Below are 17435 nucleotides of genomic sequence, written 5' to 3'. Positions count from 1 at the left end.
AAATACAAGTTTTAATGAATTTTTTTCCCATAAAACTATATATCAATCCGCTCAGCTCCTCCTGCTCTATAAAATGCTGCCTGCAGCTTATATTGCATTTTCACGTGACAGGTTCCCTTTAAGGGCTCATGCACCCGGCCACTGCTGTTTTTACGGATCTGCAAAGCACGGATATCAGCTGCATGCGTTCCGCATTCCGCCCTCTATAGAACTGTCCTATCGTTGTTCTATATTTTTGCAGAGCCGCGGAACGGACATAGTGTGCTGTCCATTGAAGCGAATGGGTCTGCGTCCAATCCGAAAAAATATGTGGATCGGATGAGGTTGTGTGCATGAGCCCTAACAGAAAAATAAAATAAAAAATGAGAATAAGAAACCGACTTTGGCCCAGTTAATTTTTTATTGACTCAAAAAAGTTTTTCCAGTCTTCTGGTAATAAAGCTTAGAGGGTTAGTCCATCATATACTGTACAACGCGGGCGCAGGAATGGGCCCTCCCCAGACACAGCAGGGGCCCCTAGACTTCAATGATCTGTTCTCGCCATAGAGGAGGGTCCCTGTGGGTGGGCCATAAATAAAGGGGTCGTCACGGGGTCAATCATCTTGAGCATCGTCCGTAAGTGGCCGCAGAAAAAATTAATTTACTTTATAATTCATTTGTATCAAATTGATAATGTGACTGTTGTGTCATGGACGGGTGGGGCAATATGGGGCTACTTATGGGGGATCAAAACGGAACGGGAGCCCGTATCGAAAAGCATTGATCCTAGTAGACGTTTTGGGGCTTGTGCTTCTCCTTTTGACCCCATAAAATGCTGTAACCAAATCAGTCAGACTCATGTGAAGACCCCCTGATGGGCCCAAGCTCCGACATGATAATTAGGCCATGCAGACTCTCTAGAGGTTATTAGAGGGGCCCGAGCTAGATCTGTCCCAGGGCCGCGGGGCCCTCCTGTCCGACCCTGCATTTATTACATTGATCCTGCACAGTATTAACACTGTATATTCCTGATACCAGAAACATGAATTACAGACATATCAGTCCTCACCATTACTGGTGCCACCGAAGGACACAGTAAGGAGAAGCTGCGATGAACACAGTGGAGACATTCAGCAGTTCTGCAATCTCTCAAATATGTGACCTCTAAACAGGACTGAAAAAAATCTCTTTCTTCTTTCCAGTTATGTGCGGCCAAGGACTGCTGCCTCTGAGATAAGTGACATCAGCGACTGACCGCCCCCCATCTTCACTGCCTAATGCAAAACATAAACCAGGCACGCAGGAGTAATTCTACAGAAAAAAGTGCCGTCACTGTGTACATACATTATATCCTGTACTGATCCAGAGTTACATCCTGTATTATACTCCAGAGCTGCACTCACTATTCTGCTGGTGCAGTCACTGTGTACATACATTATATCCTGTACTGATCCTGAGTTACATCCTGTATTATACTCCAGAGCTGCACTCACTATTCTGCTGGTGCAGTCACTGTGTACATACATTACTTATCCTGTACTGATCCTGAGTTACATCCTGTATTATACTCCAGAGCTGCACTCACTATTCTGCTGGTGCAGTCACTGTGTACATACATTACTTATCCTGTACTGATCCTGAGTTACATCCTGTATTATACTCCAGAGCTGCACTCACTATTCTGCTGGTGCAGTCACTGTGTACATACATTACTTATTCTGTACTGATCCTGAGTTACATCCTGTATTATACTCCAGAGCTGCACTCACTATTCTGCTGGTGCAGTCACTGTGTACATACATTACATTACTTATCCTGTACTGATCCTGAGTTACATCCTGTATTATATCCCAGAGCTGCACTCACTATTCTGCTGGTGCAGTCACTGTGTACATACATTACTCATCCTGTACTGATCCTGAGTTACATCCTGTATTATACTCCAGAGCTGCACTCACTATTCTGCTGGTGCAGTCACTGTGTACATACATTACTCATCCTGTACTGATCCTGAGTTACATCCTGTATTATACTCCAGAGCTGCACTCACTATTCTGCTGGTGCAGTCACTGTGTACATACATTACTCATCCTGTACTGATCCTGAGTTACATCCTGTATTATATCCCAGAGCTGCACTCACTATTCTGCTGGTGCAGTCACTGTGTACATACATTACTCATCCTGTACTGATCCTGAGTTACATCCTGTATTATACTCCAGAGCTGCACTCACTATTCTGCTGGTGCAGTCACTGTGTACATACATTACTCATCCTGTACTGATCCTGAGTTACATCCTGTATTATACTCCAGAGCTGCACTCACTATTCTGCTGGTGCAGTCACTGTGTACATACATTACTCATCCTGTACTGATCCTGAGTTACATCCTGTATTATACTCCAGAGCTGCACTCACTATTCTGCTGGTGCAGTCACTGTGTACATACATTACTCATCCTGTACTGATCCTGAGTTACATCCTGTATTATACTCCAGAGCTGCACTCACTATTCTGCTGGTGCAGTCACTGTGTACATACATTACTTATCCTGGACTGATCCTGAGTTTTACAGCAAGACACGGAGGCTTCGTATTGCATAATCCTTCTTTACTGAACCACCAATAGCAGCAAAGAGAAAAATTTACATATAAGGAACCATAGCAACCAAGGTCCCTCCCCACTGGCCCCTATAATAGGCCTCTCTTCCTCTGTGACTTCCTCTTTCTTTGCTGCTGCCACCAAGTTAAGTACATCTTATTTATGCTTGTGTCATTTATATTTAGTGTCTTTGCGCTGTTTACCCCAGGGTGACTAACCCTGCATGCTCGCAGCGCTCCCCTTTGCCTCATGCATTCGGCTTATTGCTGGGGTGTATTGTTTTATTTGCATTGCGCTGAGTTGCTTCGGTTGCCGTTTTCCCGCGCCCCCCCCACCCCCACCCCCCCTCGGTTTTCCCTTACCCTTAGTTCCGGGGGGGTTCTCTGCCCTAGCCAGTGGTCTTTTGACACATGGTGAGTCCTACCTCTTGTTCACTTTGGTTCCCGGCATATGGTGGGCGGATCCTCCGTCCCTGTGGACGGCGGCTTCGTTCCTGGCGCTTGCTGTGCGGTGGGACAGCGAGATCTCGCGAGATCTCGGCGGCCATCTTGCGTTTGGCTGCCGCGATTCGCGGGCTTTTGGGGGCGGAGCTACAGCGTCTCCTGCTCCTTCCGGCCAGTCGCTTTCTACTTACAGCACGGTCGGCGGCTCCTGCTGCTCCCTCTGCCTTCTAGCCTCCAGGGTTCTCCTCAGGCATCTCAGCTCTTGACAGTGAGTTACTTTCACCGGGTAGCACTTTAGCCAGGCCAGTGGCAGTTATGTCTGTACCTACTTCCCCTCGGTCTGCCGGCAGGCCCCCCTCCCCCCCTGAGGGATCCGGCCCCTCTCATGTGGATGCCCAGGCGCTGGCTCTACAGCGATCAGTGTCGGATGCGATCATGGCAGCCATGGGCTCCATGTCATCCATCCTTTCTCAGACCATTACCCAGGCCCTGGCCGTCCCACCTTCCAATTTACCTGTGCAGGATCCCATTACCACTCCGCAGCCTACCTCAAATGACTCTCCTTTTGTAGAGGAGGTTTTGACTGGTGCGCATATTGCCACCCCAGAGACCGTGCTTAGACCACGGAAGAGGGCCCTTTCCCGCCGGGCAGAACGGGCGCGGACATGGAAAAGCGCAAGAGCGCAATCCCCGGAATTGTCTGGCTCTGACAGAGCTTCAGACGAGGAGGCATTCGCGGATATGGATTATGAGGCGGAGGAGGATGTCACCCCCCCAGTTCAGGGCCCCTCGGCTGCAGTTGCAGCTACCTCCTCTGCCAGGGATGTGGTGTCCCCTTGTACCGCTTCCCTATCTGTGGCGGTTCTGGATGATTCGGGAGAACCTATGTTTGACCCCGAATCGTTGCACCACCCGCGTTCGGCGGAATGGCTCCCCTCCCCTCATGTAGGGGCTTATTTGGAGCACTGGGTGCGTCACTCGCTTTCCCGCGATTCACGCAACAAACTCAGGGCTGAGTGTCCCAGGCCATTGGTTCCTAATAAGGTGTGCGAGACCCCAATAGTGGATCCCAAAATGGCTCAGTTTCTAACCAAAACTGGCTGGAACTCAAAGAAGGGCCTGGATTCGGCGCTTCGTAGCTGCCAGGACAAGATCCTAGATGTCCTCGGCCCACTTACCAAGATCTTGGAGATGGCCGAGTCAGCCAGGAGTGAGGGATCCCCAATAGACCACGAGGAGTTACGGGGCTGGGCCCAGAGGGCCATTTGCCTTACCGGCAACGCCAATACTTCAGTGGCGATTGAGAGGCGCAAGTCTATCCTTTTCAAGATAGACCCTAAGTTAGCTAACTTGGCGCTCACTGAGGCGGGAAAGGAAGCCCAGGACCTCCTTTTCGGTGAGTCCTTCATTAAGGACATGGGCCGTTTTGTGGGCACCTTTACTGCGCTTGATAAGGCCCAGAGTTCGATGCGCAGGGTGTTTCACGGACGGGTCTCTCATCGGGCCGGCAGTGGTAGGGGCCGCCTGTCCGGCCGTGCTAGTTTCCAGGCCCGCGGAGCAAATAGAGGTGCCGGTGGACATCGTCCATCCTTCCAGGAGCAACGCAACCCGTCTCCTTTCTTCGCCTCCAGAGGAAACCAGTGGCGTTCTCGTTCCTTCCGGGGCAACCCCAACCATCGCAGACCCTTGGGTAAGTGCTCCCCTGACCGGGGATTCTATGGTTCCTTGTGTAGGGGGCAGACTCCAGCGTTTTTCCCACGCTTGGAGTGTCATTACCTCAGACCCGTGGGTCCTCACCACGGTCAAGGGATTTCACATAGAGCTCACGGGGTCTCCCTACGTTGTCCCCTCCCCGCCACTTGTCCCCCTGTCACACACAGCTTGCGCTCTGGTCGACGCGGAGTTGTGCTCCCTCAGACAGAAGCGGGCGATAGAACGAGCGTCCCCATCACGTGGGGCGGTGATCAGCAATATCTTCCTTGTCCAGAAGAAGGGTGGACAGATGAGGCCAGTTATCAATCTGCGCGCGTTGAATGCGGTAGTTCGCTACCGGCATTTCAAAATGGAGGGGATCCATCTTCTTCGGGACTTGCTAGTTCCTGGGGACTGGATGGTAAAGCTGGACCTGAAGGATGCATACCTGACGGTCCCAGTGGCCACTCACTCCAGGGACCTACTCCAGTTCAGGTGGAACGGCGAGGTCTGGAGGTTCACCTGTCTGCCATTCGGACTGTCGTCAGCTCCTTGGTGCTTCACCAAGTTGCTGCGTCCGGTCGTGTCATGGTTGAGGACTCGGGGCGTCCGCCTAATTATTTACCTGGACGACATCCTTCTGATGCACGAATCCAGGGTGGGGTTACTGGAACATCTCCAGTGGACGTCGGATTTGCTTTCAGATCTCGGATTCCTCCTCAACATAGAGAAGTCCTGCCTCATCCCGACTCAGAAGATGGAATTCTTAGGATTCACGGTGGATTCTCTCTCGGAGTCCCTCAGTCTGCCGACGGCAAAATTGCGGGCGATCCGCAAGGAACTGAGACATGCGCTTCTCATACCCCATCTCTCATTGCGTCATCTGGCCCGCATCATCGGTCTGTTAGCCTCGTCCATCCAGGCGGTGTTTCCAGCCCCATTACATTACCGTGCGCTCCAGCGTCTGAAGATCGCCCATCTTCGGACCGGTGCATCCTTTGCGGACGCGGTGGTCCTGGATTCGGAGGCCCGAGAGGAATTGAGTTGGTGGATAGCCAATCTGGAGGCGTGGAACGGCAGGGCGATTTTCGGCTCCCTGCCAGAGTTGACCATAGAATCAGATGCGAGCCTCCAGGGTTGGGGCACCCATTGCAATGGTGTATCTACGGGAGGCCCATGGTCAGCGGAGGAGTCCCTCCTGCACATCAATGCTTTGGAGCTCCTGGCAGGATCTTTCGCGGTGAGAAGTTTTTCCAACGGGATCGCCAACGCTTGCATCAAGTTACGTATGGACAATATATCAGCAGTCCAGTATGTCAACCGTTTGGGGGGTACTCGCTCAGCGACGTTGGCTCGTCTGGCCAAAGACTTTTGGACATTTTGCCTAGCCAGGGACATCATGGTCCAGGCGGAGTACCTACCGGGACTGAACAACGTCCAGGCGGATTGGAACTCGCGCTACCTATCGGATGGCAGCGATTGGCAATTGGACCCTCTGGTCTTCTCAGCTATCTCGGAATTGTGGGGTCCGATGTCTATCGACCTGTTCGCTTCACGGCTGAACAGACAGCTCACCCGTTTTTACAGCTGGCGTCCGGACCCGGAAGCATTAGCAGTGGATGCGTTCCTCCAGGATTGGTCGGTATCCCGCCTGTACGCGTTTCCCCCATTCTCGATGATTCCGAGGACACTCTTGCAGGTGATTCATCAGCAGGCGGACCTAGTTCTTGTGGTACCGTTCTGGGGGTCTCAGGTCTGGTTCCCCTCGTTGCTGAGGATTCTAGTGGAGATTCCTGTACTTCTCCCGACCCGGTCGGATCTCCTCCACAACCCTCTGGGACTACAACATCCCCTTTTACTCGACGGATCCCTGCGGCTGCTGGCATGCCGGATCTCCGGACACCTGGATCGTTCGAGGGAGTTTCGGCAGCAACTCGACAGCTATTGGACAGTGCATGGGCTCCCGGCACTAGGAAGTCGTACCGGGCAGCCTGGAGAACTTGGGCTAACTGGTGCGTGGAACGGGACTTGGATCCCGTTTCGGCACCTGTAACCCACCTGCTAGAGTTTCTCACCTCTCTCTTCGAGCCGGGGAAGGCATATCGGACCATTAACCTGTTTAGGTCCGCTATCTCTTCTACCCATGCGGGCTTCGAGGGAGTCGCGGCTGGCCAACATCCGTCTGTTTCTCGCCTGTTAAGGGGGGCTCGTTTATCTCGTCCCCCGCGTCCTCGTTTTTCCACTACATGGGACGTGACCCTGGTCCTTACCTTCTTGTCCTCCTGGCCCGAGAACTCTGACCTCACAATTAGGCAATTGTCAGCTAAGCTCTTGACGTTATTTTGCCTCATTTCATGCAAGAGGGTCTCAGATGTGAGGGCTCTTGATCACGACGCGCGCTCCTTTACCCCGGAGGGGGTTACTTTCAACATCTCGCGTCGCACGAAGACCAACATACGTTTCGTGTCCTACCCCAGTTTTCCTGACTCTCCGATTTTATGTCCAGTGGCGTGCCTTAAAGAATACGAGTCCAGGACTCTGGCGCATCGGTCTCCGAACAGTTCTCAGCTGTTCATTTCTATTCGTCATCCTTTTGGACCGGTTTCTAGCCCCACGTTAGCACGCTGGCTTAAATGGGTCATGTCATTAGCGGGTGTGGACACGTCTGTCTTCACGGCCCATTCTGCGCGTGGGGCCTCTGCCACCGCCTTGGCGGTGTCGGGTGCCAGATTAGAGGATGTTATGCGCCTGGCTGATTGGTCCAATGTTACCACGTTCAGGGAGTTCTATTTCCGTCCTCCACCTAATTTATTTGCTTCAATCATTGACGGGCTTTGAACTTGCAATACGAAGCCTCCGTGTCTTGCTGTAAAACTTAATGATTTTCCTATTTCATGACGTAAAGTCATAGTTTTATTAAAGACACGGAGGCGAGTATTGCCCACCCTATTCCCTCCCTTGGGTTTTTTCTCGCAGTTTTTGGTTACAGGGGTCACGTATCATTACCTCTATGTATTATTAACCTTTTAAGTTATTGTGTTTTAGGTTTTATTGTCCTAATGTTCTTGCATTGACATTGTATTTCATGTTATTTATTACAATTCTTATTGTGTTCGGTCACTTGTCACCTGGTTTTCCAGTGGCGAAGGTGGCGTCTGGACATTCTGTCTGGAGATGTTGTTTCACCTAGGCCTATGGTCTGTTTTATTTTCCAGGATGAAGTCTTTCCGTTGCAGTATGCCGTGTTTTCCGGAGGATATGTTCTACAGTTTAGCCTGGTTGGCTAGTTGATTACGCTGCTGGGCGTTGGACTGTCTGTTCCAGTTGAAGTTTGGAGTCATCGTTGTGATGTTCGTGATGTCGGTTCAGTTCAGAGTTACCGTTGGGATGTTCGGGATGTCAGCACCAGAGGATCAAAGAAAGAGGAAGTCACAGAGGAAGAGAGGCCTATTATAGGGGCCAGTGGGGAGGGACCTTGGTTGCTATGGTTCCTTATATGTAAATTTTTCTCTTTGCTGCTATTGGTGGTTCAGTAAAGAAGGATTATGCAATACTCGCCTCCGTGTCTTTAATAAAACTATGACTTTACGTCATGAAATAGGAAAATCATTAAGTTACATCCTGTATTATACTCCAGAGCTGCACTCACTATTCTGCTGATGGAGTCACTGTGTACATACATTACATTACTTATCCTGTACTGATCCTGAATTACATTCTGTATTATACTCCAGAGCTGCACTCACTATTCTGCCTGTGCAGTCACTGTGTACATACATTACTTATCCTGTACTGATCCGAGTTACATCCTGTATTATACTCCAGAGCTGCACTCACTATTCTGCTGGTGCAGTCACTGTGTACATACATTACTTATCCTGTACTGATCCTGAGTTACATCCTGCATTATACTCCAGAGCTGCACTCACTATTCTGCTGGTGCAGTCACTGTGTACATACATTACTTATCCTGTACTGATCCTCAATTACATCCTGTATTATACTCCAGAGCTGCACTCACTATTCTGCTGGTGCAGTCACTGTGTACATACATTACTTATCCTGTACTGATCCTGAGTTACATCCTGTATTATACTCCAGAGCTGCACTCACTATTCTGCTGGTGCAGTCACTGTGTACATACATTACTTATCCTGTACTGATCCTGAGTTACACCCTGTATTATACTCCAGAGCTGCACTCACTATTCTGCTGGTGCAGTCACTGTGTACATACATTACTTATCCTGTACTGATCCTGAGTTACATCCTGTATTATACTCCAGAGCTGCACTCACTATTCTGCTGATGGAGTCACTGTGTACATACATTACTTATCCTGTACTGATCCTGAGTTCCATCCTGTGTTATACTCCAGAGCTGCACTCACTATTCTGCTGGTGCAGTCACTGTGTACACACATTACTTATCCTGTACTGATCCTGAGTTCCATCCTGTATTATACTCCAGAGCTGCACTCACTATTCTGTTGGTGCAGTCACTGTGTACATACATTACTTATTCTGTACTGATCCTGAGTTCCATCCTGTGTTATACTCCAGAGCTGCACTCACTATTCTGCTGGTGCAGTCACTGTGTACACACATTACTTATCCTGTACTGATCCCGAGTTACATCCTGTATTATACTCCAGAGCTGCACTCACTATTCTGCTGGTGCCGTCACTGTGTACATACATTACTTATCCTGTACTGATCCTGAGTTACATCCTGTATTATACTCCAGAGCTGCACTCACTATTCTGCTGGTGCAGTCACTGTGTACATACATTACTTCTCCTGTACTGATCCTGAGTTACATCCTGTATTATACTCCAGAGCCGCACTCACTATTCTGCTGGTGCAGTCACTGTGTACATACATTACTTATCCTGTACTGATCCTGAGTTACATCCTGTATTATACTCCAGAGCTGCACTCACTATTCTGCTGGTGCAGTCACTGTGTACATACATTACTTATCCTGTACTGATCCTGAATTACATCTTGTATTATACTCCAGAGCTGCACTCACTATTCTGCTGGTGGAGTCACTGTGTACATACATTACTTATCCTGTACTGATCCTGAGTTACATCCTGGATTATACTCCAGAGCTGCACTCACTATTCTGCTGGTGCAGTCACTGTGTACATACATTATATCCTGTATTATACTCCAGAGCATCATTATTTGGAAGAGGAATTATATAATTGACCCTGAGCTTGGAGAAGGTGGTATCTGATGTTTGGTTCGGGCACAACACATTTGTAATGTAGTGAGAAGATATATGAAGCTGCTGGTAATTTATCAATCATTGTATCAACAGAGAAGGGGGAGAACAAAGTGCACTGTCCCTTTAAGTGAGGACAGTCCGGAGGTCTTCCTGCACGGCTCTGCCTGTGTACCTTCTGGTAGAGTAATGATAAGGAGGTGCACAGGATGATGGGACTCCCTGGCCCTGAACCTTTGTGGTGCTGGGTGAACGCTCTGGTTTGCGTGCCAAGGGCTTTTGGTGTCAAAAAGTGACTGCCAAAATGTGACTGTCCTCTTTGAAATCCAAAATCTTTCACACAAATGTTATTCTCAGGAATGAATGAGTGATTGTCGTGCTCTGGCTCGTCTGACGGAGTTCGCCAAAAGCATCCGTTATTCTCCTGGTGGTTATCACCAGCATGTGGTGAATGTAGAGACCCTGGTGCCAATGTACATATGCCAACACACAGACTGTGAGGAATCATAGGTTATATGGCGAACAGCGGACAGTGTGTAGTGTGTGACCTGTACTGTGACAGTCGTATAGTGTGTGATCTGTATTGTGACAGTCATATAATATGTGACCTGTAGTGTGACAGTCGTATAGTGTGTGAAATGTACTGTGACAGTCGTATAGTGTGTGACCTGTAGTATATCAGTCGTATAGTGTGTGACCTGTAGTATATCAGTCGTATAGTGTGTGTGACCTGTAGTATATCAGTCGTATAGTGTGTGACCTGTAGTGTAGTTGTATAGTGTGTGACCTGTACTGTATCAGTTGTATAGTGTGTGACCTGTAGTGTAGTTGTATAGTGTGTGACCTGTACTGTATCAGTTGTATAGTGTGTGACCTGTAGTGTAGTTGTATAGTGTGTGACCTGTAGTGTGTCAGTCGTATAGTGTGTGACCTGTACTGTATCAGTTGTATAGTGTGTGACCTGTAGTGTAGTTGTATAGTGTGTGACCTGTATTGTGACAGTCGTATAGTGTGTGACCTGTAGTATATCAGTTGTATAGTGTGTGACCTGTAGTGTGTCAGTCGTATAGTGTGTGACCTGTAGTGTAGTCGTATAGTGTGTGACCTGTAGTGTAGTCGTATAGTGTGTGACCTGTAGTATATCAGTCGTATAGTGTGTGACCTGTAGTGTAGTCGTATAGTGTGTGACCTGTAGTATATCAGTCGTATAGTGTGTGACCTGTAGTGTATCAGTTGTATAGTGTGTGACCTGTAGTGTATCAGTTGTATAGTGTGTGACCTGTAGTGTATCAGTTGTATAGTGTGTGACCTGTAGTGTATCAGTTGTATAGTGTGTGACCTGTAGTGTGTCAGTCGTATAGTGTGTGACCTGTAGTATGTCAGTCGTATAGTGTGTGACCTGTAGTATGTCAGTCGTATAGTGTGTGACCTGTAGTATGTCAGTCGTATAGTGTGTGACCTGTAGTATGTCAGTCGTATAGTGTGTGACCTGTAGTGTGTCAGTCGTATAGTGTGTGACCTGTAGTATATCAGTTGTATAGTGTGTGTGACCTGTAGTGTGTCAGTCGTATAGTGTGTGACCTGTAGTATGTCAGTCGTATAGTGTGTGACCTGTAGTATGTCAGTCGTATAGTGTGTGACCTGTAGTATGTCAGTCGTATAGTGTGTGACCTGTAGTGTGTCAGTCGTATAGTGTGTGACCTGTAGTATATCAGTTGTATAGTGTGTGTGACCTGTAGTGTATCAGTTGTATAGTGTGTGACCTGTAGTGTATCAGTTGTATAGTGTGTGACCTGTAGTGTATCAGTTGTATAGTGTGTGACCTGTAGTGTGTCAGTCGTATAGTGTGTGACCTGTAGTGTAGTCGTATAGTGTGTGACCTGTAGTGTATCAGTTGTATAGTGTGTGACCTGTAGTGTATCAGTTGTATAGTGTGTGACCTGTAGTGTATCAGTTGTATAGTGTGTGACCTGTAGTGTGTCAGTCGTATAGTGTGTGACCTGTAGTATGTCAGTCGTATAGTGTGTGACCTGTAGTATGTCAGTCGTATAGTGTGTGACCTGTAGTATGTCAGTCGTATAGTGTGTGACCTGTAGTATGTCAGTCGTATAGTGTGTGACCTGTAGTGTGTCAGTCGTATAGTGTGTGACCTGTAGTATATCAGTTGTATAGTGTGTGTGACCTGTAGTGTGTCAGTCGTATAGTGTGTGTACTGCGAGTCGTGTAGTTTATTCCATGGACTTGTGACGCACTGTATGTAATAGTCATGTGATGGTGAATCATAGATTACAAGGTTGAATCAAACAAGTTGAAAAAAAAAGTGATATGAAAATGTATTTGTCCCCTTCCATGTGACTGTTGCTGGGGCTCTGTGCTGTAACTGGAGGCACTGTGCTGTAACTGGGGGCGCTGTGCTGTAACTGGGGGCGCTGCGCTGTAACTGGGGGCGCAGGCTGTAACTGGGGAGCTGTGCTGAAACTGGGGCGCTGTGCTGTAACTGGGGGCTCTGTGCTGTAACTGGGGAGCTCTGCTGTAACTGGGGCGCTGTGCTGTAACTGGGGGCTCTGTGCTGTAACTGGGGAGCTGTGCTGTAACTGGGGGCTCTGTGCTGTAACTGGGGGCGCTATGCTGTAACTGGGGCTCTGTGCTGTAACTGGGGCTCTGTGCTGTAACTGGGGGCACTGTGCTGTAACTGGGGGCACTGTGCTGTAACTGGGAGGCACTGTGCTGTAACTGGGGCACTGTGCTGTAACTGGGGGCGCTGTGCTGTAACTGGGAGGCACTGTGCTGTAACTGGGGGCTCTGTGCTGTAACTGGGGGGCTCTGTGCTATAACTGGGGTGCTGTGCTGTAACTGGGGCGCTGTGCTGTAACTGGGGCGCTGTGCTGTAACTGGGGAGCTGTGCTGTAACTGGGGCAGTGTGCTGTAACTGGGGCTCTGTGCTGTAACTGGGGGCGCTGTGCTGTAACTGGGAGGCGCTGTGCTGTAACTGGGGCGCTGTGCTGTAACTGGGGCGCTGTGCTGTAACTGGGGAGCTGTGCTGTAACTGGGAGGCACTGTGCTGTAACTGGGGGCTCTGTGCTGTAACTGGGGGCTCTGTGCTGTAACTGGGGGCTCTGTGCTGTAACTGGGGAGCTGTGCTGTAACTGGGGCAGTGTGCTGTAACTGGGGCTCTGTGCTGTAACTGGGGGCGCTGTGCTGTAACTGGGGGCGCTGTGCTGTAACTGGGGGGCGCTGTGCTGTAACTGGGGGCTCTGTGCTGTAACTGGGGGGCTCTGTGCTATAACTGGGGCTCTGTGCTGTAACTGGGGCGCTGTGCTGTAACTGGGGAGCTGTGCTGTAACTGGGGCAGTGTGCTGTAACTGGGGCTCTGTGCTGTAACTGGGGGCGCTGTGCTGTAACTGGGAGGCGCTGTGCTGTAACTGGGGCGCTGTGCTGTAACTGGGGCGCTGTGCTGTAACTGGGGCGCTGTGCTGTAACTGGGGAGCTGTGCTGTAACTGGGAGGCACTGTGCTGTAACTGGGGGCTCTGTGCTGTAACTGGGGGCTCTGTGCTGTAACTGGGGAGCTGTGCTGTAACTGGGGCAGTGTGCTGTAACTGGGGCTCTGTGCTGTAACTGGGGGCGCTGTGCTGTAACTGGGGGCGCTGTGCTGTAACTGGGGGGCGCTGTGCTGTAACTGGGGGGCGCTGTGCTGTAACTGGGGGCACTGTTCTGTAACTGGGGGCACTGTGCTGTAACTGGGGGGACTGTGCTGTAACTGGGGGCACTGTGCTGTAACTGGGAGGCACTGTGCTGTAACTGGGGGCTCTGTGCTGTAACTGGGGGCACTGTTCTGTAACTGGGGGCGCTGTGCTGTAACTGGGGGGCGCTGTGCTGTAACTGGGGGCACTGTTCTGTAACTGGGGGCACTGTGCTGTAACTGGGGGGACTGTGCTGTAACTGGGGGCTCTGTGCTGTAACTGGGGGCTCTGTGCTGTAACTGGGGGCTCTGTGCTGTAACTGGGGGCTCTGTGCTGTAACTGGGTGTGCTGTTCTGTAACTGGGGGCTCTGTGCTGTAACTGGGGGCACTGTGCTGTAACTGGGTGTGCTGTTCTGTAACTGGGGGCTCTGTGCTGTAACTGGGGCTCTGTGCTGTAACTGGGGGCTCTGTGCTGTAACTGGGGGCTCTGTGCTGTAACTGGGGGCTCTGTGCTGTAACTGGGGGCTCTGTGCTGTAACTGGGGGCACTGTGCTGTAACTGGGGGCGCTGTTCTGTAACTGGGGGCTCTGTACTGTAACTGGGGGCACTGTACTGTAACTGGGGGCTCTGTGCTGTAACTGGGGGCACTGTTCTGTAACCAGGGCATGTGGCTGTTATTGGGGGGCACTGCTGTCACTGGGGGCACCATGGCTCTTGCTGTGGAGGTTGGAGCTGCTCTGAGGAACCATGTCCCTACAGTACCTGAGACATGATACGATGACTCCCCAGCTTCTGGCTATATGCAATGAAGGTTTCTAATCATTAAGGGCAAGCAGAGTTCTCGAACGTTATTTATAACGAAAAATAAAAATAAATTTATTTAGAGTTTGCCCAGAGAGCCTCTTTTCAGGCCGACTCCTCAGAGTGTTGCCGTGCGGCGGCTCGTTGGTCTAGGGGTATGATTCTCGCTTAGGGTGCGAGAGGTCCCGGGTTCAAATCCCGGACGAGCCCACTTTTTGTATTTTAAATTCAGATCCATTTTTAGTAAATCTAAAAAAAAAAAATCTAAAACCCGATTAAGAATAAAAAAAATAATCAATTTTAATCTACATCTGACTGTTTATACATGAAATACTTTCTCACAGGACTGTGTCGTGTGAGGAGCAGAGAGGGCTGGTGGTGGAGCTTTCCGTCTAATCTTTATTACAGTACAAGCTAAAAAAAAATAAAAAATTAAAAGAATAAAAACTGGGCTCGTCCGGGATTTGAACCCGGGACCTCTCGCACCCGAAGCGAGAATCATACCCCTAGACCAACGAGCCACTCGCTATGTCTGATCTCCATCTTCAGCTCTTTAACTCGTCACATCCCGACCTGCTCACTTCCTCTCCCCTCTGCCATATTGGTATCTCTGAGCGCACGGAGGATGTCGCATCGCCCTATTATTTCCGTCACTAAGCACGAATCGAGCGAATTCGATATCCCGGCCGACACGGACGGACATTGTGCCCGGCTGGGGTGCACTGAGGCGCTGCTGTTCTCATCGGCGGTCCGGCGGGGCCGGGTGTAGGAAGATGGAGGGAAGGCGACAGAAGCCGGGAACGAGCGCAGATGATTCCCTCAGAAAGATGTGCGATGTAGGGGGTCTCCCGGCCAGACTGCAGGGGCTCTCATTAATTCATTGGTAGTATTTACAGTATTTTATGTGGTGATAGAGAAATCATGGTCACGCGCTCCCCCTGGTGGACGTAAGAGGGAACTGCAGGAGAGCGGTCAGAGTGGCCCCCCTGTACCGTCTGCCTCAGCGCCCCCAGCAGCAGTCACAGGGCCCCAGGTACCAGTGAGAGCATCCCAGCAGCAGTCACAGGGCCCCAAATACCAGTCACAGGGCCCTAGGTACCAGTGATAGCATCCCAGCAGCAGTCACAGGGCCCCAGGTACCAGTCAAATGGCCCTAAGTACCAGTCACAGTACCCTGAATGGCAGTCACAGGGCCATAGCACCCCAGCACCAGTCACAGGGCCCCAAGTACCAGTCAAAGTGCCCTAGGTACCAGTAATATCATCCCAGCACCAGTCACAGCCCCCCCATGCCAGTGATAACTCCCCAGCACCAGTGACAACACCAGTCACAGGGTCCCAAGTACCAGTGATAGCACCTCCAGCACCATAGTTCCACCAACACTAGTCACCACACTTCCAGCACAGGACCTCCAGCTTCACTCACAGGTCCCCCAGCACCAGTCACAGGGCCCCCAGCACCAGTCACAGGGCCCCAAGTACCAGTCACAGCAGCCCAAGCACCAGTCACAGGTCCCCCAGCACCAGTCACAGGTCCCCCAGCACCAGTCACAGGGCCCCAAGTACCAGTCACAGGTCCCCCAGCACCAGTCACAGGTCCCCCAGCACCAGTCACAGCAGCCCAAGCACCAGTCACAGGTCCCCCAGCACCAGTCACTCTGCCCCATCACCAGTCACAGGGCTCCCAGCACTAGTCACAGGGCCCCAAGCACCAGTCACAGGGCTCCCATCACCAGTCACATGGCTCTCAGCACCAGTCACAGCACCCCAAGCACCAGTCACTCTGCCCCGTCACCAGTCACATGGCTCTCAGCACCAGTCACAGCACCCCAAGCACCAGTCACTCTGCCCCATCACCAGTCACAGGGCTCTCAGCACCAGTCACAGCACCCCAAGCACCAGTCACTCTGCCCCATCACCAGTCACAGGGCTCTCAGCACCAGTCACAGCACCCCAAGCACCAGTCACTCTGCCCCATCACCAGTCACAGGGCTCTCAGCACCAGTCACAGCACCTCAAGCACCAGTCACTCTGCCCCATCACCAGTCACAGGGCTCTCAGCACCATTTACAGAACCCTCAGCACCAATGATAGTGCTGCCAGCACCAGTCACAGGGCTCCCAGCACCAGTCACTCTGCCCCATCACCAGTCACATGGCTCTCAGCACCAGTCACAGCACCCCAAGCACCAGTCACTCTGCCCCATCACCAGTCACAGGGCTCTCAGCACCAGTCACAGCACCCCAAGCACCAGTCACTCTGCCCCATCACCAGTCACAGGGCTCCCAGCACCATTTACAGAACCCTTAGCACCAATGATAGTGCTGCCAGCACCAGTTACAGGGCTCGCACACCAGTTGTATTGATGCATACCAGTTACGACTAGAAAAGAACAGATTCAAATGTTAACAGGCCAAATAATGGTCGACACTTGGGAAAATCAGTCGGATGATTATTATCTCCGCCTGTGCCCGCTTTTACCGATCCTCGCTCCGTTCTGCTACAGCAAGCATCGTTGTAATACTGCAGAATTGTGTCCTAGGACAGAGGGAAAGTGCCACAAATCCATGCTGTGATGGAAACCAGCTCTCTATGTGCTGATCCTCTGCTTATAAACAGCTTATTAACAATCAGAGCTGCAGTGTAAAGCATGGAGGTGGGACAGAACAAGTGAGACCGGTGATCCTAGATCCTAGTCACAGTTTAAAACATGTTTTCCTCTGCTTTACAGGGGTAGTCTCATGAAGTCAACCTCTGAGGGGTTGTCGGTGGTCATGGCATGATGGGTGTGGTAGTTTTGCAACAGCTGGAGTTCCAGAGATTGGTTATCATTGCTATAGGGCATATAGATGTCACAGCGGGGTATCTGCAACTCTCATAGTCTCAGTTTGAATTCCTCGCCATCTTCAGGATCTCTGCTTGATGTCAGTGTATGAAAATACAGGAGCATTGCACCTCCCAAGTGCACACCGACATATTTACATTGGCTGGTATGCTTTGGGCGTGTC

The 17435-nt window shown here is 50.6% G+C and overlaps 1 protein-coding gene and 2 non-coding genes across 3 annotated transcripts; 1 reads left to right on the top strand and 2 right to left on the bottom strand.

Annotated features, from left to right (window-relative positions):
• Window positions 1-12232: 12232 nt before the first annotated feature.
• LOC120993535 (extensin-like) lies at window positions 12233-16940 on the bottom strand. The gene is made up of 2 exons (XM_040422017.1): window positions 16909-16940; window positions 12233-14279 (listed from the first exon to the last, which is right to left on the bottom strand). Exons 1-2 carry the CDS (start codon window positions 16938-16940, stop codon window positions 12233-12235), a joined length of 2079 nt encoding a protein of 692 aa, XP_040277951.1.
• Window positions 14567-14638, top strand: TRNAP-AGG. The gene has a single exon. It is a non-coding gene; the product is annotated as a tRNA-Pro (tRNA).
• TRNAP-CGG lies at window positions 14878-14949 on the bottom strand. The gene has a single exon. It is a non-coding gene; the product is annotated as a tRNA-Pro (tRNA).
• Window positions 16941-17435: the final 495 nt, after the last annotated feature.

Source organism: Bufo bufo, chromosome 3, assembly GCF_905171765.1.
Source record: "Bufo bufo chromosome 3, aBufBuf1.1, whole genome shotgun sequence".
Taxonomy (NCBI): domain Eukaryota; kingdom Metazoa; phylum Chordata; class Amphibia; order Anura; family Bufonidae; genus Bufo; species Bufo bufo.
The sequence above is the reverse complement of the archived record's forward strand: the minus strand, read 5'-3'. Positions and strand labels throughout refer to the sequence as shown.